The following is a 19,992-nucleotide window of genomic DNA, read 5'->3' as shown; positions in this document are numbered from 1 at the left end:
TGCTAAGGATTGGATTCCATTCCTTATCAACAGAGGCATGCGGATGGCTCTTCAAGTGGCTATACTAATACTTTTTAAAAAAATATAGTTAGGGTTTCTGCTTCTACCGGCTTTTCAGTCAGCCAATTCAAAAGCAAATGAAAATCAAATAATTGCAGATTCTGAAAATATGAAATTTAAAATAAAACGTTGGAAACACTCAAATCAGGCAGCATCTGAAGAAAGTGAAAAGGTTAACATTTTAGGGTTGAACCCCTTCTTGAGAACTGGGAATGAGATAGAAACATAGAAACATAGAAATTAGGTGCAGGAGTAGGCCATTCGGCCCTTCGAGCCTGCACCGCCATTCAATATGATCATGGCTGATCATCCAACTCAGTATCCCGTACCTGCCTTCTCTCCATACCCTCTGATCCCCTTGGCCACAAGGGCCACATCTAACTCCCTCTTGAATATAGCCAATGAACTGGCCTCGACTACCCTCTGCGGCTCACCACTCTCTGTGTGAAAAAAGTTCTTCTCATCGCGGTTTTAAAGGATTTCCCCCTTATCCTTAAGCTGTGACCCCTTGTCCTGGACTTCCCCAACATCGGGAGCAATCTTACTGCATCTAGCCTGTCCAACCCCTTAAGAATTTTGTAAGTTTCTATAAGATCCCCTCTCAATCTCCTAAATTCTAGAGAGTATAAACCAAGTCTATCCAGTCTTTCTTCATGACAGTCCTGACATCCCAGGAATCAGTCTGGTGAACCTTCTCTGCACTCCCTCTATGGCAATAATGTCCTTCCTCAGATTTGGAGACCAAAACTGTACACAATACTCCAGGTGTGGTCTCACCAAGACCCTGTACAACTGCAGTAGAACCTCCCTGCTCCTATACTCAAATCCTTTTGATAACAATTTATTTTTCACTGATTGAGAATGTGGGGAAGGTAGAAAAAGAGAATGTTTCTAATAGGACAAGACCAATGGTTTTGACAGAGCAGTTGGGATCAGAATATGCTTCGTGGACGGAGTAGGCTCAAGTAGGACCAAAACAAACATGGTTCCTCTAACCCTACAAAACATCAGTCCTGGCTTGGGCCCATGCGAGGGCCCACAGTTTTACCCTTGATATGGAGAAAATGAGTGGAGTTCAAAGATAAATTGTCCAAAGTGAGGATAAATTCAGTCAGCTGAAAAAGTATTTTGATGAAGGAGAGCAGGTTAGGTAATTCTTCAAGGAAGAAACAGAGGGCTCTCAGATGCGCTTGAGTTATAATCCACTTGTCATTGAGAGAAAATGGTTTCCCTTAACTCCTATTCTTCTGTCAATTGATCTAAATCTATGTCCTTTTCGTTGTTATCCTCACATCCAAGGGAAATAGGTTGTTCCTTTTCACACCATTTCATAATCATGAGATCACACCTCTCATAATCTTTAGTACCTCGTTTCAATTTCCTTTTAGTCTCCTTCAATCCAAAGAAAGCATCTCCAGCCTAGCCATTCCCCCTTCACTCTATCGGACTGGTGAAGTTCTTATAAATCTCATTTGCTCTAGTGATATCTTGTGACTTGATGACCAGAACAGTAAAAATGTTCTTGCTGTAGCCTAACTAGAGTTTCTTGCAATTCCAGAATTAAGTCCCTGACTAAGTTTTCCATGCATCAGCTGATAAATGCAACTATGGCGAGTAAATGCACGTTGGTGCAGCATTAGAGTTGCTGCCTTACAGTGAATGCAGCGCCGGAGACCCAAGTTCGATACCGACTACAGGTGCTGTCTGTACGGAGTTTGTACGTTCTCCCCATGATCTGCCTGGCTTTTCTCTGAGTTCTTCGGTTTCCTCCCACACTCCAAAGATGTACAGGTATGTAGATTAATTTGCTTGGTAAATGTAAAAATTGTCCCTAGTGTGTGTAGGATAGTGTTAATATGCGGGCATCGCCGGTGGGCCGAAGGGCCTGTTTCTGCGCTGTATCTCTAAACTAATCTATCACCAGTTGCCTTATTTGCAATCATAAAGAAGGCACATAAGCGCCTCTACTTCCTGAGAAGATTACAGAGAGTCGGTATGTCAAGGAGGACCCTCGAACTTCTACAGGTGCACAGTAGAGAGCATACTGACTGGTTTTGCTATTTTCCTGTAGGTAGTGTTTCACTCCTCACTTTCAACCTTACTGCTATTTTTGCAAACTTTTTAATCAAAGCCCCAACTTTTAACTTCCAATCATTTATATTTTGCAAGAAAAATATGGCAATACTAAAATGGCAAATGCTGAAAAATACTGAGCCAATGTAGAACCTCACATCACCATATCCATCTGCCATAAAACCTTTGCCAATTTTGCTTTCATTCAATGAGACAAATTTTGCTATTTTCCCTTGAATCTCAGGAGCTTTTTACTTTTTTTTTAATTAATCTACCTTGCACGATTTTATTAAATAGGATTTTGTTGGCATCTTTTCCACTTCAGCATGCCACGGGATGTCAGTCTACATTTTTTAATTTATTCCTAAGAGGGGATTTGAAACAAGAGCTTAATGACTTTGACGCAAGACTGCTCTCACCTGAGGCCCATCCAGCACAACCACCATTATGCAATACTTAAGGACAGATAATACTACTATAACATATGTTATCGTACCATGAATTGGATATAACGTGATTGTCGATTTAGGAAACACTATTTGTATTATGTGGACCAAATTGGTTTAATTGGTCCTCTAGAAGATGACTTAAAAGTTGATTTTGATTTGGGATCTAGAGAATGACTTAAAAGTTACTATGGAAATTGACAAGCACAAAAAGCTGTCTTACAAAAAAAGTCTAAGGAAAAGAAAGCTTCTTTGTAATCTCCCCACAGTAATCAGGCGAAATTGACACTTAACAAGCACAAGTTTGTCAGTTGCACAGTATGTGACCATTGAAATTAATGTCCAATAACCTCTATTGACACTTTTGCAATGCTACTCCGTTAAACAATGTAACACATAGCATTTAGTATGTTTAGCTTGCAGTAACAAAAATAAAAGTTATAAAAAAATATGTTTGAACAAAAGCGTTCTTATTGCAAATCTTAGATTCTCTGACCCCTAATCCCCTTTTCCCCATTGGCACAACCGTTTGTGTAATAAGATTTTGTGTATCACAAGGTTCCCTGCGAAGATAATTAATGCATTATAGCAGAACTAACTGCAACTTCAGCTTTTCAGATCCAATGTAAATTTGTAATTGTTCAAACCAAAACAGATGAATGAGGCCAACTTATCCGCTAAACATCAACTCTTCCACTATAACTGTCTACACATTTTGATCCAACTACCTAGGCTAACTCATATATGGCATGATTTGATATAGGGTTCTCCCTATGTATGTACTGATTCATTAGAAACAATTATTTCACTGCAAATATGAACTAAATGAAACCATATATAAATACCGACTTGTTCCTACACTAAAAAGGGAAATTTCAGGTAATATTGCAAAGGAATATGCAAAGAAGGAATAATACAACTATTCAGTAATAGTGTAAGTAGCATGAGGTGATTTTTTTTTTATTCTTCAGAGCCTCACTTGTTATGATAACACTTGGAAATCGTGAAGTTGATATTTTCCCTTTAAATAGACACAAGATGGTGGACAGCACAAATAGATTCAAAACTCTTTGCAGAGTTGCCCAGAGAATGTTCTTATCACAAGGCAAATCAGGCCAAATATCAGTTTAAATCCATAACCTGAGCCTGAGCCATTTTGAGATTTATTCCTCATGCAGCACTAAACATGAAACTCACCCTTCTGGGTCACTTCACTATTTGGACAGAATGGGACATCCATTTTATATTACATATTGACAACCCCGCTTTTTAGTGAGATGTCTTCCATTTTAAATTGTGATTGGCAGGTGCATGGAATTTGCGCAAGCAAGTAACTTGCCTGCCAATGAAGATACATTTTGATATCTGTGACCTTTTTAAAAAGATTAAACTTATACTCCTTCCCAAATTAGGGCCACTTCCAGCTTTTTCTAAAGCACAAGGAAAATCTTTGAAATTTACTTTTCCAGGTCATTGATTTTACCTGTTCGGAAGCTTTAAGTTAGATTAAGTTAGGTTAGATTTAAATTAGGAAGCTGAAGTTAGATTTAATTAACCGACTGGGGCACAATTTTATTACTCAAACCTAATCTTTTTTACACTGGACCTGTGCCCAATTTTAGAATCAATTAGATTGGGGTGCGAGAGAAATGGAGAAGAATGGAAGTCCCATGCTTTACTTTTTGTGTTTCCCTCACTTCCATTTTCCATCCTCCATCAAACTTCTCCCTGAAGCAGCTGGATCAGGACAATACGGTCACTTCTCAATTGTCCTTTCCACTAGTTCCAGCATTCCATGTACAATGGGAAGTTAAAATTGAATCACATGACCTTAAGTGAAAAATCAGTCAATCAGTCAGAGAGATGAGGTGATATGATCTCAAACACTAACCTGCATCGTCGAAATCCACTAGTACCTGGGCGGGATGCTTCAACAATAAGGGGAGTTACAATCTTTTCAGACATGTCGGTCAGCACAGAAAACGTTGGCTCCACGATAAAATCAATGAAACCTAAAATAAATGACACCAATTATCATTGCCAGAATAAGGTCACAATCCAAACCTCATTTTCTGATTACAACCAAACGGTATGAGCATTGAATTCTTCAATTTTAGGTAACCTCCAACAATCCCCCATTCCACTCCCTTTTCTCCTCTACACCTCTCCCCCTTACTTTCATCTCTCCCCCCCCACCCTTTCCTGTGCCCCATCTGGATTTACACCTGCTGCTCCTCTCCCCCTCTTCCTACATTCTTCCCTCTGGCTTCACAATTTCCAACTCTTCAATCCTTCTGCTCACACTTTCCCTTTTAATCTCTGGCCCCAATTCCAAACATATGCCTTTCAGACCCCTCCCCTCGCCTGTGCCCATCTATTACCTGCCACATGTTGCCTCTTCTCTCCCAGCTTTCTCCTCCCCCCCCCCCCCCCCACAATCAGTCTGAAGAAGGGTCCCAACAGGAAACGTCACCTATCCATGTTCCCCAGAGATGCTGCCTGACCCATTGAGTTACTCCAGCACTTCATGTCCTTTGTATATTTCTGACACTACCAAACACATTCAAGAGCTTGTAATCTAAAATATTTCTAAAACTGTTAAAATATTTTTAAAAGTTTCAAATATTTTTTAACACATTGAAGTATATTAAAATCTAAACTAACAAGCCTTTAGAGATTTGAATTACACAGAATACTTTAAAACTAATAACTGACTTGCAAGTATCCAAATGGCTAGACACTTACGAGATAACCATTCCCTTTTATTGAAATCATCACTGAACCACAGGCACAAAATTCTCAAGTGGGTTCTTAATCTAGTTGGGCGACTAGTCCAAGTTCCTACTGCTTAATGGAACTCCACGATGAGTTTAAATGCATCCTGCTGGCTCACGCTGAACTGCCGTCAGCAAAGTTTGCATTTGTGTAATTGGAAATACGTGCATGGAATTCCAAAAATGTTTATCTCTGTCATTACTCTGCCAAATCTACGGTGATATATAATCAGATGAGAAACATCAAATAATTAAGTCACAAGGCAATTATCATTAATAAGATGATTTTAGTTCATTGCTGCCTGAATTGTAGACAATGGCCGCTAAGCCCTGAGAGTAAATGCCATAACACAATTTGGAATTTTGCTTCATATAATTTATTCTCAATCTTTTTATTTAACCATGTGTTAGAGGATGATAGGACTATTTGTCGCCTGGGCAATAGTCCCGAAGCCCACTGTGCTTTTTTTCTCTAAATGTTCACCCGAGGACATAATTTCATTATTCTCAGCAATACACATTTAGCTTGATACAGCTATAAAATAATCTGCCCAATTCACCAGTGTTCAAATAGGAACAGGTTGCAGAATTAATAGCAGTAAACAAGTAGCTAAACAGTAGCATTGCTAAGTGTCCAATTAAATATTGGTCGTTCTTTCATTTCTTGACGCCTGGAAATTTGCTGTTGTTGAAGTTGCCCTGCCGCACTGGTGACACCCAATAACAAAAATGGGTCCTGGTAAGTATTAATGGTTGTAATTTGATTTATTATTATTGTCACGTGTACTGAGGTAAAGTGAAAAGCTTTTTGCTTGCTTCGTCCAATGAATCGCATACTTAGTCATTAACTCAGGGATAATTTACATTATTTTTCCTGATTGCTCCACATCCTTTTGCCATCTTTTTTCAAGGACACTTTCAAATTATTCTTTGATATCGCCACATGATCCTGTTACTCTTTTATAGTATGAAAACAGCATAGAAATAGCCTTATTGGCTAAATTCAGCTTGCTGACCAAGATGTCCCATTTAAGCTAGTCCGAAGTACATACATGTGGCCCATATACCCAAAACCTTTCTGAACCATGTATCTTTCCTCTTACTCTTAATGTGCTGATAAAATATATTTTTCTTTGCTTGTACATGCCTTTTATGCTTTCCTAATTCCTCTTTTAATTTCATCCCTACAAATATAATATTTCTTCAAGGTTTCGTCTGTACACCAATTCCTCAATTTATGAAGGTTCAACTTATAAATATGCAAACTAATGCTTCTTTTGGTATATGTCTTTAATATATTAAACTACAACAAATATTAAATCACAGTGCATAGAAATACACTGTACAAGAAACACCCATAAAACATTTTGCCTTAATGACTTACTTTATGCAATTTTTCCAGGAATCTAGCCATCAACAGCATCAACAAATAAGTTCACCACAAATTATCTCTCGAACTTCCCTGTGTCTGCATAAATGCATGATAAAGTCCTGATGAGAGAACTGGTGAGGAATATTTGAATTCCCATTTGAGAGATCAGATAAACAATGCCTTCATCTACATGTGGCACAGCTAGTGGAGCTGCTGTCTCACAACTCTGACCTCGTAGGATCAATCCTGACCTCCGATGCTAGATGTTTGGAGTTTGCTTCCTCTTTACAGGAGCGAGTGGGTTTTCTCCAGGTTCCTCAGTCTCCTCCCATCTTACAAACACCAGTGAGTTTGTACATTAATTGACCACTTGTGTGTGGGTGAGTAGTAGAATCTGGGGAGCGGGGGGGGGAGGTAATGGGAATATGAGGAAAATCAAATGGTTTTAGTGTAAAATTGGTGCTAATCAGTTGGCACAGACCTGGTGGGAAATCGGCCTGTTTCCCTGCTCATGAAACTGCAACTTGATAATGTATGTACTGTGCAGCATCTCACTGATCTTACAGACTGGGAAGTCAGAGCTCTAATTGGAGTGATCGGCATGGTTTGAAATGCCACAAAGGTTTTAAGTGGCCTTCACTTTGCTTCAAGAAGCATCTGTTGTTCTGTAGACCATTTTATCATCAGTTTACCACGCACTACCAATGGCAGCTAACACCTGATTGCTGGCCACATCCATACAGAGAGGGAAGTAAAGCTGGCTGCTCAAAAACCTGTGCAAAAGTTTGGAGACGGACTGCCTGATGTTTAAACTGGTTGCAGTGCAGAGCATCTTATCTAATGGCCTGTCCAACTCCAGCCAGGAGGTTCCTACCGAGAGATGTGAACTTAATCGGAAATCAGTGGCAAGTGTGTCCCAGAAATACTTCAGAGTGGAACTATTTTGAGGCACTCCCAGAGTGCAATATGAATTACCCTCCATTATTGAATGGGGAAAAAATATGGGCTGGATTGCCACAATGTCTGTTTCATTCACCATACCAAGCTCTGGAATAATTAGGTTAACATTTACAGATATGAACCGGACAGTATGCCATTAACCTCCAGGTACACTTTGTTCATTTGTCATGCAGCAGTAATTCTTACTTCTCACATTTGCATGATTACATTAATAAATGTATTCAACAGCAATGAAGCAGATGGCAGCTGGTCCCACTGCACATATCAATGCAAAGTACAAAGTCTACAGGCTGAAGTTTCAACCAAATTCTGCAAAGGAATCCTACATTGGTTAAGTGGCACAAAGAGTTAAAGTTTTTCTATTCACTAAAGTCTTCATGGTGGATAACCACTGTGAATTTACAGATTAAGTACTCTGACGTTTCTGTATTGTTTTCATTGCTGCTGTAGATCAATTTGAAATATCCAATTGCTCCTTGAGGATTTGAAGAGGATTCGAGTTATTACTTGTTCCATTTATTGTTCTCTGGTATTGGGATATTTAAATCAATTGCAACCACTTAGATCTCTAATTCAAGCTCCTTCACTGATTTTTGGTGACCACACAATAATTTAGATACTGCACAGGTGGAAAATGTCTTTGTTTCCAGATTATCCCAGATTTTAAATTATAGATAAAATTTATCCTTGAGCGACCTGCTTCTTGTAACATGGCAATCATTTGTTGGATGATCAGCCTGTAATAAAGTCAGCGAGAACACATAACAGTGATCATATAACAAAGGGCAGGAATAAGCCCTTCAGCACACAGTGTCTGTACCAGACAAGTTGCCAAGTTAATCTCCACTGCATAAATATGATCCATATCAGCTGAACTTGAGAGTCTTACCAATTTGGGATTGTGCCACCATAGTTGAATTACGATCACAGAGTGGAGAGAAAGGAAGCCCCATTTCGGCTTCTTTGTCACCCTGGCGTATGACAAAATAAAGAAGTACAATCAAGAAAATGATGACCCATCATATGAATGCAAAATCAAAACTCCGGATGTCACCCGTTATCCATTAGTACAATGTGTGTAATTGCTACATTAGTCAATTTGTATCAATTTCAGTTCTGGAAATATCAGTGACTTGTCACAGTGACGGTTCACCAAATCTGTACGGGATGATTGTGCCACCGTACAGGATATCGAGGCACATGCAGTATCGTGTAATGAGTGCACTGCGTGCATGTCTTGATGGTATATTTGTGATTTCCTATCACACATGCATTGCCCACAGCAGCACATGCTACAAATACAGGAGCAGGCCTTGTTCACTGTGGTGTTCAAGTCATTGAATCCAGCACTGGGAAGCAGTCTTAGCTGGGCTCTCATTGATGGGTCCTCAGGGCTCCCTTGCCATGATCTGGCTGTTAACACCACCCTCCCATGATTGCATCAACCCTCCCATGATTGTATTCCATCAACACAACTATCCATATAACCATATAACAATTACAGCACGGAAACAGGCCATCTCAGCCCTTCTAGTCCATGCCGAACACGTATTCTCCCTTAGTCCCATCTACCTGCACTCAGACCATAACCCTCCATTCCTTTCCCGTCCATATAACTATCCAATTTATTTTTAAATGATAAAATCGAACCTGCCTCCACCACCTTCACTGGAAGCTCATTCCACACAGCTACCACTCTCTGAGTAAAGAAGTTCCCCTTCATGTTACCCCTAAACTTCTGTCCCTTAATTCTCAAGTCATGTCCTCTTGTTTGAATCTTCCCTACCCTCAGTGGGAAAAGCTTATCCACGTCAACTCTGTCTAACCCTCTCATCATTTTAAAGACCTCTATCAAGTCCCCCCTTAACCTTCTGTGCTCCAAAGAATAAAGACCTAACTTGTATCCCCTTTCACTCAATCATTAACACAACCATCACCCTTCGCACCTGACCCCTGTCTCCAAAAGATATTTCTAGCTCAGCTCCTGCTCCAGCTGCAAACAACTGCCCCAACAACTGACCTGACTACCTCCACTCAATCTTCAAGTTCCCGACTGATATCCAGTCTACCGTCCTTATACCAAGCACTCACCAACAACCACCTCAAGAAAGGGGCATGAGATGTCAGAAATAGTCCAGGTGAATTTGAGGACAGAGTGGAAGTTATTGGTAAAGTTAATGAAATCAACAAATTCTGCACGGGTGCAGGAGGGAGCAGTCATCAATGTAACAGAGAAAGCGTTGGGGATGGTGCCAGTGTCCAACTGGAACAAGGAATGTTTGACGTAACGGACAGAAAAGCGGGCATAGCCAGGACCCATGTCTATACCTTTAACTTGGGAAAGTGAGAGTAGTCAAAGGAGAAATTGTGACTGTGGCAAGGAAAAATAAGAGGACATGGGACAGGCATTGGCAGCTGAGATCAAGTGTATCCCTGGAGGAGTTTCGGGAACTGAGGAGCATATTTAAGAAGGAAACCAAAGGACAAACAGGGGGCAATAGATTGCTATGGCAAATCATATTAAGGAAAATCCAAAGCGATTTAAAAGTACATTAAGGGAAAGAGGGTAATTAGTTTATTCGTAATCCCATCTGAATTAATACCTGTCTGAAGAATTCTTCCAACAATGCCATTGTCCAGCGATAATGCGTGTCCCATGTTTTAGCAGGATGGCTGATGTCAGCTGTGTGCAGCAAAAGTGACAGAGCCATTGGCTTGTCAATCCTGCGATTCAACAGAATAATGAGTTACTAACAACTGAAAATTAGCAGGTTAATGTGACCTTACCTGATGATTTACAGAATGGAGACAATAAAAATTATGAGTTCATAGAATGACTTAGATTTGTTAATGAGATCACAAGTCAGCAGTTCAAGAAATAAAGGCACAGTCCTGATCTGTGTAGGTAAAATCTTGCAATAGCTTACGGTAACAGGGGAGATGAATTATAATATTAATCCAGTGCCAGTAAGTTTCACTTTTAAATACAAAAAATTACTTTAAAGTTGTTAATTAGCTCCTTGATCTCCGAGTCAGTACTGCTGCTAACTGGAGATGTCAAACGTTTCTTCACACACAAGACAAGACAAGACAAGAGCATTTAATTGTCATATGTACCAACACAGAACAATTACATTTTTCCTTGCAGCGGAATAACAGACCTGTTATGTCATGGTGTAAAAGGTTTAAACGGGGTGGAATTTGTCAAATGTGTACAATAAAGTTTCCTCAGGCATTATGTAAGAGGGCTTTACATGGGTGAGGGCAATGCTTGATCTAGCTTTATGGAACTCGGTGGGGCAAGTGAATGAAGTGTTCATGGATGAGCCTTTTGGGACCAGAGTAACAACACAATACTCATATATATGTAATACACAAACATTCAATAAATGAATAACAACACCACATGCAAAAATGCATCTCCTAAGTGCCACAAAAGACAGTTATAGTCATAGAACATGGAAACAGGCACTTCAGTCCCACTTGCCCACACTGACTAACATGCCTCATCTACACTAGTCCCACCAGCCTGAGGTTGGCCATATCCTTCTATCCTTCTAAACTTATCTTATCCATATACCTATCCAAATATTTCTCAAACATTGCGATAGTACCTACAAACACTATTCCTCTGACAGCTCATTCCATATACCTACCACCCTTTGTGTAAAAAAAGTTACTCTTAAGTTCCTTTTCCCACTCACCCTCAACCCATGTATTCTGCTGCTTGATTCCCATACTCTGGGTAAAAGACTCTGTGTGTTTATCCGATCTATTCCTCTCATGATCCTGGATACCTCTATCAGATCACCCCCTCATCCTCCTAGGCTCCAAGGAGTAAAGTCTTAGCCTACTTAACCTCTCCCTATAAATCAGGCCCTCAAGTCCTGGCAACATCCTTGAAAAACTTCTCTCCACCCTTTGCAGCCAACCAAAATCTTTCCTATAACAGAGTAACCAAAACAAAAGACAATACACTAAATGTGACCTTGTAGTGCGTGGGTCTCAAAATGAGGCAAGTAGTCTGAAGTTTGAGAAGCACTATACTCAATACTCTGACTGATGAAGGCCAATGTGTCGAAAGCCTTCTCGACCATCTTATCTACTTGTGACACCACTTTCAGGAAACTATGTACCTGCACTCATAGACCCTCTGCTTTACAACACTTTCCAGAGCCCTTCCATTCACTGTGTAGGCCCTCCCCTGGTTTGATTACCCAAAATGCAACACCTCACAGTTATCTGTATTAAACTCCATTAACCATTCCATAGCCTACCTGCCTAACCAATCCAGATCCGGCTGCAATACCACCCACTTAAGTGTCATCTGTAAATTTTAGGTTCCCATCGGATTAGATAAACAGCAATGGGCCCAGCACCAATAGCCAAGGCACATCACTAGTCACAGGCCCCCAGTCCAAAAATCAACCTTCCACCACCACCTACTTGCTTCCATGAACCCAAGCGTCCAGGCGGCTAGCTCCCCTTAGACCCCATGTTATTTAACTTTCCAGCGCAGCCTACCATGCGGAACTATTCAAATGCTTTGCTGAACTCCATGCATATACGTCATCTGCAGCTCTGCCCTCATCAACCTTTTTGCTCACATCTTCAAAAAATTCTGATTTGTGAGACATGATGTCCCACGTACAAAACTATACTGACTGTCCCTAATCAGTCCCTATCCATCTAAATGCATGTATGTCTTATCGGTCTGAATAATCTATTGTAACTTTACAACCATAGATTTTAGACTCACTGGCCTGTTGTTCCCAGGCTTTTCCCTTCAGCCCTTCTTAAATTGTGGTCCAATATTTGCCACTCTTCTGTTACCTCACCCGTGTTTAATGATGACTCATAAATCTCAGCCAGGGCACCTACAATTTCCTCTCTAGTTTCCCACAGTGTCCTCGGATATATTTGAGTATGCCCGGGAGATTTGTCTACCTTCATACATGTTGGGACTTTCAGCACCTCCTCAGCTGTAATACTGACTGCTCTCAAGACACTCCCATTGACTGCCACAAGTTCCCCAGTCCTCATGTCTCTCTTTACCCTTTTCCCTTGATGTATTTATAAAATCTCGGGATTATCCTGAATATCATCTGCCAGAGCTATCTCATGTCCCCTTCTTTCCCTCCTGATTTCCTTTTTTAACCTGCTCCTCAGTCCCTGACCTATACCTGCCCCATGGCTCCTTCTTATTCTTGACCATAGTCTCAATTCACTCTGTAAGCATCCATTCTTCCGTACGTCCTCCCCTGCTTGATTACCCCTTCTCTCTAACAGGAACCTCACAGGTCCTCGACTCTTGTCATTACACTCCATAAAACATTCCAAGCAAACAGGCAAAAACGGGGGAATCCAGATCCGGCTGCAATACCATCTAAAAGTGTGGCTGAAATTTTAGGTTCCCAGGTTAGATAAATGCAATGCGAGACCTGGCACCATGCCAAGGCACATCATTAGAAGGCCCCCAGTCCAAAAAACATGCTTGCAGCACATCAGTTCCAGAAAGCGAATGGCGGCTAGCTCCCCTAGACAAATGTTATTTGACTATAGGCAGCAGGGAGGTTCTACTGCAGTTGTCACATGGTCTTGGTGAGACCACACCTGGAGTATTGCGTACAGTTTTGATCTCCAAATCTGAGGTGAGACATTATTGCCATAGAGGGAGTGCAGAGAAGGTTCACCAGACTGATTCCTGGCCTGATGTCAGGACTTCAGCCTTATGAAGAAACAATATTTGCCACTCTGGTTTACACTCTCCCGAATTTAGGAGACTCATAAATCTCAGCCAGGGCACCTATAATTTCTTCTCAAAATTCCCAAGGGGTCCTGGACATATTAGTATGCCCGGGAGATTGTCTCCTTCATGTTGGGGGAGTTTCAGGACAAGGGGTCACAGCTTGAGGATAAGAGGGACTGCTCTAAAACCGAGATTGACTGCCACAAGTTCCACACAGAGAGTGGTGAATCTCTGGAACTCTCTGCCCCTTGAGGTAGTTATAAAATCTCGGGATTATCTATATTTCATCTGCCAGAGCTATCTCATGTCCCCTTCTTTCCCTCCTGATTTCCTTTTTTAACCTGCTCCTCAGTCCCTGACCTATACCTGCCCCATGGCTCCTTCTTATTCTTGACCATAGTCTCAATTTCTCTCGTCATCCAAGCTTCCATACGCACACCTGCTTTACCCTTCGCTCTAACAGGAACATGCAGGTCATCGACTCTTGTCAGCACACTTTTAAAAACATTCCACTTTCTTGACGTTCCTTTTCCTTCAAACAACCTGCTGCAATCAGCTTCAGCGAGTTCCTGTTTAATACCCTCAAATTTGGCCTTGCCCCAATTTAGGATTTTAACTCATGGGTCCACACTGTCTCTATCCATGACTATCTAAAACCTAATAAAATAGTGGTCGCTGGTCCCAAAAGGCTCATCCATGAACACTTCATCCACTTGCCCCACCGAGTTCCGTAAAGCTAGATCAAGCATTGCCCTCACCCGTGTCAGCCCATCTTACATAATGCCTGAGGAAACGTTCTTGTACACATTTGACAAATTCCACCATGTTTAAACCTTTTGCACCATGACATTCCAGGTCGATATTGGGAAAATTAAAATCCTCAATTATGAAAACTTTATTAGTCCTGCAGCTGCCTGCAATTTCCAGGCATATTTGCCAACAAGGTAATCATCCCTTTCTTATTTCTCAACTCCATCCATTTAGCCTCACTGGACGAACCATCAGTAATGTCATCTCTCACCACTGCCCTGATATCCTCGCTAATCAATAAAGTAACATCCCTCCTCCTTTACCCCCAACTCTATCTCTTCTGAAGCACCTGTACCCTGGAATATTTAGCTGCCAGTCCTGTCCTTCTCTTTATCAGGTTTCTATAATGGCTACAACATCCTGGTCCACCTACCCTTCCATGCCCTAAGTTCTTTTTCCTTTTCCGTCAGGCTTCTCGCATTAAAATGTGCAATTTAGACCAACAGTTCTACCATTTCTACTACCTATTCTGTCCACTAAACTTTCTTTCAGCCACAAGGAGGTCTGGATTTGCATGGGTGTGCACTTCCTCATCATCAAGTGGCAAGTAAGGAGGCTCTGGCAGTTTTGGGTTCGTCATGACAGTCTCGAAGGAGGGTCTGGCTATATTGGGCTTGTCCTGGTGGCTCAGACCTGGTCTTGAAGAGGAAGTGCTGGTGATCTTGGGCTTGTCCCAGTGGTTCAGTCTGCTCCACCATTCAATTATGACTAATCTATTTTCCACTCTCAACCCCAATCTCCTGCCTTCTCCCCTAAGGTCTTTGACGCCATTACTAATCAAGAACCTATCAATCCCCGCTTTAAAAATACCAAATGTCTTTCGCTCCATCGCAATGAATTCCACAGATTCATCACCCTTTGGCAAAATAAATTGTTACTCATCTCCTTCTAAAGGTACATCCTTTTATTATGAGGCTGTGCCCTCTGGTCCTAGACTCTTCCACTACTGGAAACATGCTCTCCACATCCACTACGCCTTTCATTATTCGGTCGGTTTCATTTACGTTTTGATTAGAATCAATTAGTGTTTGCTGGCAAGCACATTAGGTTTGTTCATGTCAAACCCCAAAACTCAAATTGCCTCCCCGTGCAATTTAAGTCTTTTTTTTTTTTTGTTTTTGTTTTGTTTTGTTTATTTTATTAGAAGTTAATACAGCACAAAACAGTACAGTGGAACCTAATTTTAGGTCCAAACTATTTAATACCGTAATCCATTCTATGTACAACCTCTAGTTTTATGTTATGAGAAGGAAGTAAGCAAGAAAAGAAAAAGAAAACAATAGAAAGAGGAAAAAGTGGAAAAATAGATGGTAGAGAGTAGAAAAACGTGAGGTGTGTATATAAAAAATAAAAAAGAAAGAGAAAGTAGAAAGTAGAAATAGAAGAGAAGGCCCCTTAAAAAAGAATTTTTCAAATCTGTATTCGGAGATGTAGATCTATCCGCGTCATGAACTGAAATCAGCAATCCTTACGGTACCGCTGCATCACATGATTCCAAAAAGTCGATGAAAGGAGACCAACTCTTTAAGAATTGGTCATTTTATCTATCATTTCTTCAAGGCGTGCTACCCATCATATTTCTAATCCACATTTTAAATGGTTGCCCAAAATTTAAGTCAATTTCTTTCCATGCATAATTTAAAAAAACATTTTGATCTTTATTTAAATTGGTACATTATTCCAGAAATCCATTCCGTTTCTATGACTTAAATTGTTGAAATATATCAAATATATCACTCCAAAATTTATTCAACTTTGTACATCCTACAAATGAATGTGTTATATTAGCGTTTTGAAACAAACATTTATCGCATCTGGGAGAGACGTTTGAATAAAATTTATTCAACCTCGTTTTTGAATAATATAGTCTATGTAATAATTTGATTTGAATTAAATTAAGTCTGACGTCAGAAATCTTTCTTGTTAAATTGTTGATACGTCTGTACAGAAAGAAATTGCAGAAAGAAGGAAAAGAATTGACGAGTAAGAATTTTAACATTTTCAATGTGTTAACATACTGACTGTTTACACTACAAAACCAAATGTGGAGTACATTTCTACCACTGACTTTAATGTCTTACATCATATATATATATAAGGGATAAGTGGTTCTGTCAAGTTTCCTGAAGCATTGTCACTTTTCTAAGCAACATTCACCAATTAGTAGCAATGCATCCTGAGTAGCTGAAACATATACATATTTATCACCAGGGAAAAGTTTAATTAAAATGAGTTCAGGAATCCAGTAACTTTTTATATCCCTGAGCAGAGAGTAGAGATTAAGCACAAATGACAAGGAAAATTAATTTAATATTAGTTAAAAATGAAAATAATAAACATTACATTAGAGTTAATGCAACGTGACAAAAATGACTATGAGTTGATTGAAAGTGGTGACTTCTGCCAAATGATGACTCACCCCTCTGGCTGCAGCAAGGTATTTTTCATAGCTTTGATTTGTTGAAAGTGGCAAGACATATCAGTTGCTAAGACCATTTCAATTACCAGGGATCGAAATTCCCTTTGGAGAATATGAAAGATAATCATGAGCAGCTTCTTATAAATCTAACACAACCAACTAATTGTTCTGACATTTCAAATCCCACCACAGGCAGCATTCACTCCAAAAGGTCAACCATTTCTTCATTCAAAAAATTATCTTTGTCTCAAACACCACCCATAACTTGAACTAATTATAAAAGAGTAGATGAATTTCAATATATGGAAAAAGCTGCTGCTATTTGCTGAACCAATTACACAGAGAGCCTCTAAATTGATTTTTTCTTTAAAGTCTTCAGTGGACAAGCACATCTGACACTGGGTTTAAAGGGATTTCATTAGAACAGTTCAAGGTTTCAACTTAGATCAATTCTGCATAACCCCAGCGTAGTTAAAGATTCCAATCACAACTTAAAGAGCTTGGAGAAAACGCTAAAGATGGAAGACTTTCATGGTAGCAAACTCTAGGGTTGATCCTGACCTTTGGTAGTGTCAGTGTGGAGTTTGCACATTCTCCCTGTGACTGAGTGCTCTGGTTTCTTGCTACATGCCAAAATTGTGTTGGTTATTAGGTTAATTTACTACTTTTAGTTGCCCCATAGGTAGGTAGATGACAGGGGAATTGCAGAAGGAGGAAATTCTGGAAAAAAATTCAATTACCGTGATGCTTAATAGTTAGTACAGACACGGTGGGCTGAAGAGACATTATGTCTTTATGACTGACTTTATTGATAGTAAAACCTAGAGGATATAACAAAACCCTAATTTCCAACTTCCGTTCCCTGACTACGATCAGAATGATAAAGGGTCCAGATCTAAAACGTTGTCTATCCATGTCCTCCATGGATGCTGCCTGACCTGATGAGTTATTCCAGCAATTTGCGGGTTTTTTTGTTATGATTCCCAGTTGTTTTTAGGACAATGGGAATGAATAGTGACATTTTCCAGTGATCGGTGTTGGGGTCAATACTTTCCTACATCTGTGATAATTATCTAAATTTGGGGTTACCTCCATCTGTGCCATTCTATGTCAGATGGGCTGTCCAAACTCTGCTCAATGTACTGCCTAAGCAAGAGATTAGGGAAGAGGATAACTCTAGATCAAGTATTTCCGCTGGGGAGTCCAGTAAAAGGTCATCCTCTATGCTTGTTCTCCTTTAATTGTACATTAAACCAAGTCATATAGCTGACCCAAGGATCCTTGTTCAGGACTTCCTTGCCCAAGGAAAGGATTATAGAGGGTGTGTGGGTATCATTAGAAGACAGGAGATGGAATGTTGCCCAAATCAAAATCTGCAGTCAAAAGCTGTACTGCAGACTATCTGAGAATTAGAGAGAGAAAAATATCAAGAGACCAATTGTTTCTTGCGATAGTGACTATTTGACTCAAGATTGATATTGATTTCAGTATTTCAGGTTAGATTTATTCGATTAACTATTAACTGGCTTTTTTCAATACATTTACAAACCCATTATTATTTTTTATCACTAGACAATCTGTGATCCTAGTAAAAACTTTAAAAAGTGTCACTGCATATTGATTCTCAAAGTCTCAGCTGCACTTATGTTTGGAGGTAATAATTGGTTAATGACAACCTGTCTTAACACATCTTGCTTAGGTATTGAATTATCACATTGAGAGCTTGCTATGTGACATTGTCCATGCACTTTTGAATGCAAAAAATGTCACATATAATTGCTCAGCACACTATGAGCAATCAATGTTTCATACCCTTGCTGGGTATCACAAACAAGCATGCTCCAGTAAAAGATGAATCACATCATGGATGGGTCCAAAATAGTCAAACAGCACAGTAAAGGTATAATTTCATGCTTTGAAAATGATTCTCTACACTAAGCAGCCAAAACAATTCAGACAAATCTAACTTTACAAAGGGCAAGATGGAAGAAAAAGTGTAATTGAAGCATTGGCCTCACAAAGATTTTTTTGCAAACCCAGAGGAATCATTAACTGCAATTAATGTTTTAATTGAAGATCCCGAGGCTGGGTATTTGAATTTTCTACACTTACAACCAGATTACCATCTACACATTTGACTCTCTGTGCTGATTCACAGTGACTCTTTCAACTCTAACACAGCATATGCCAAGATATGCTACTTGCTAGATAATAGACTTGCAATATCAAATCTTAAAGGCCAACAGAGTGAGCTAGGAAGAATGAGATTCCTTGCTGTTATATGACCATGGAAATTGAATGTCATTACATCTGACACTTGCTAGCACAAGAGTTCTAATTAAATCAGGATGTCAATATGTTGGACGTTACAAGTGTAAAGGACAGCCAATACGAAGGTTACAAACTACCAAACTCTTTTGGGAATCTGGCTAAATTCCACCAAATTAAAGTCTTGTGAACTTGGTGCCGTCTTTACAAACCGCTTCCTTAACCTATATAATGTGTAGGAAAGAATTGCAGATGCTGGTTTAAATCAGAGATTGACACAAAATGCTGGAGTAACTCAGTGGGACAGGCAGCATCTCTGAAGAGTAAGAATGGGTGACGTTTCGGGTTGAGACCCTTCTTCAGAATGATGTCAGGGGAGTGGGCACTACTGAGAAAAAATGTAGTCAGACTCCGACTACATTTTATCTCTCAACCTATACATATATATACATAAATAACAATGTTCCTGCAGCTTCTGTAGAACAGCACTATATAGTTAATATTTATTCTCCTTCTTCTACCAATCAAAATGTATATTTTCATATATCCTTGCATTTAATTTATTCTGCTCCAATTCTGCCCCTTTTACCAGCCCATTTATAACCTTCTGAAGTTTACTACTATCTTTCTCACTATTTGCTGCACTGAGCTTTATATTTTAAAATATTATGCATAATTTTGAAATATTATGCATAACCCCATGTTGAGATCATTAATATATATTAAAAGTAGCAGCACCAACCCCTGTGAAACACTGATAAGTTTTTGCTGGTAAGAAAAATAACATTTAACATAATTAACTGCTTTCTGACCTTAATCATTATCTTACCAAAACAACATAGTACAGTGCAGACACAAAATCTGGGAGTAACTAGCGGGTCAGGCAGCATCTGTGGAGAAAAGCTAAAGGTGACATTTCGGGTCAAGAGCCTTCTTTATGCCTGTCAGAAATGTAACCTATTCCTTTTCTCCAGAGATGCTGCCTGACCCACTGAGTTATACCAGACTGATGCCTGGGATGTCAGGACTTTCATATGAAGAATGACTGGATAGACTCGGCT

At 39.8% G+C, this 19,992-nt stretch overlaps 1 protein-coding gene across 1 annotated transcript in view; it reads right to left on the bottom strand.

Annotated features, from left to right (window-relative positions):
• LOC129696083 (dual specificity calcium/calmodulin-dependent 3',5'-cyclic nucleotide phosphodiesterase 1A-like) overlaps nucleotides 1-19,992 on the bottom strand; it is a 254,836-nt gene that overhangs the window by 56,675 nt on the left and 178,169 nt on the right. Inside the window, exons 10-13 of the mRNA XM_055633493.1 lie at nucleotides 16,664-16,765; nucleotides 10,289-10,409; nucleotides 8,575-8,656; nucleotides 4,471-4,591 (exon numbers count right to left, since the gene is read on the bottom strand). Of these exons, the coding sequence (XP_055489468.1) occupies nucleotides 4,471-4,591; nucleotides 8,575-8,656; nucleotides 10,289-10,409; nucleotides 16,664-16,765 (426 nt within the window). The remainder of the gene's footprint in view (nucleotides 1-4,470; nucleotides 4,592-8,574; nucleotides 8,657-10,288; nucleotides 10,410-16,663; nucleotides 16,766-19,992) is intronic.

The sequence above is a fragment of the Leucoraja erinacea genome, chromosome 4, assembly GCF_028641065.1.
Source record: "Leucoraja erinacea ecotype New England chromosome 4, Leri_hhj_1, whole genome shotgun sequence".
Classification (NCBI taxonomy): domain Eukaryota; kingdom Metazoa; phylum Chordata; class Chondrichthyes; order Rajiformes; family Rajidae; genus Leucoraja; species Leucoraja erinaceus.
This window is presented reverse-complemented; position numbering and strand designations above follow the sequence as displayed.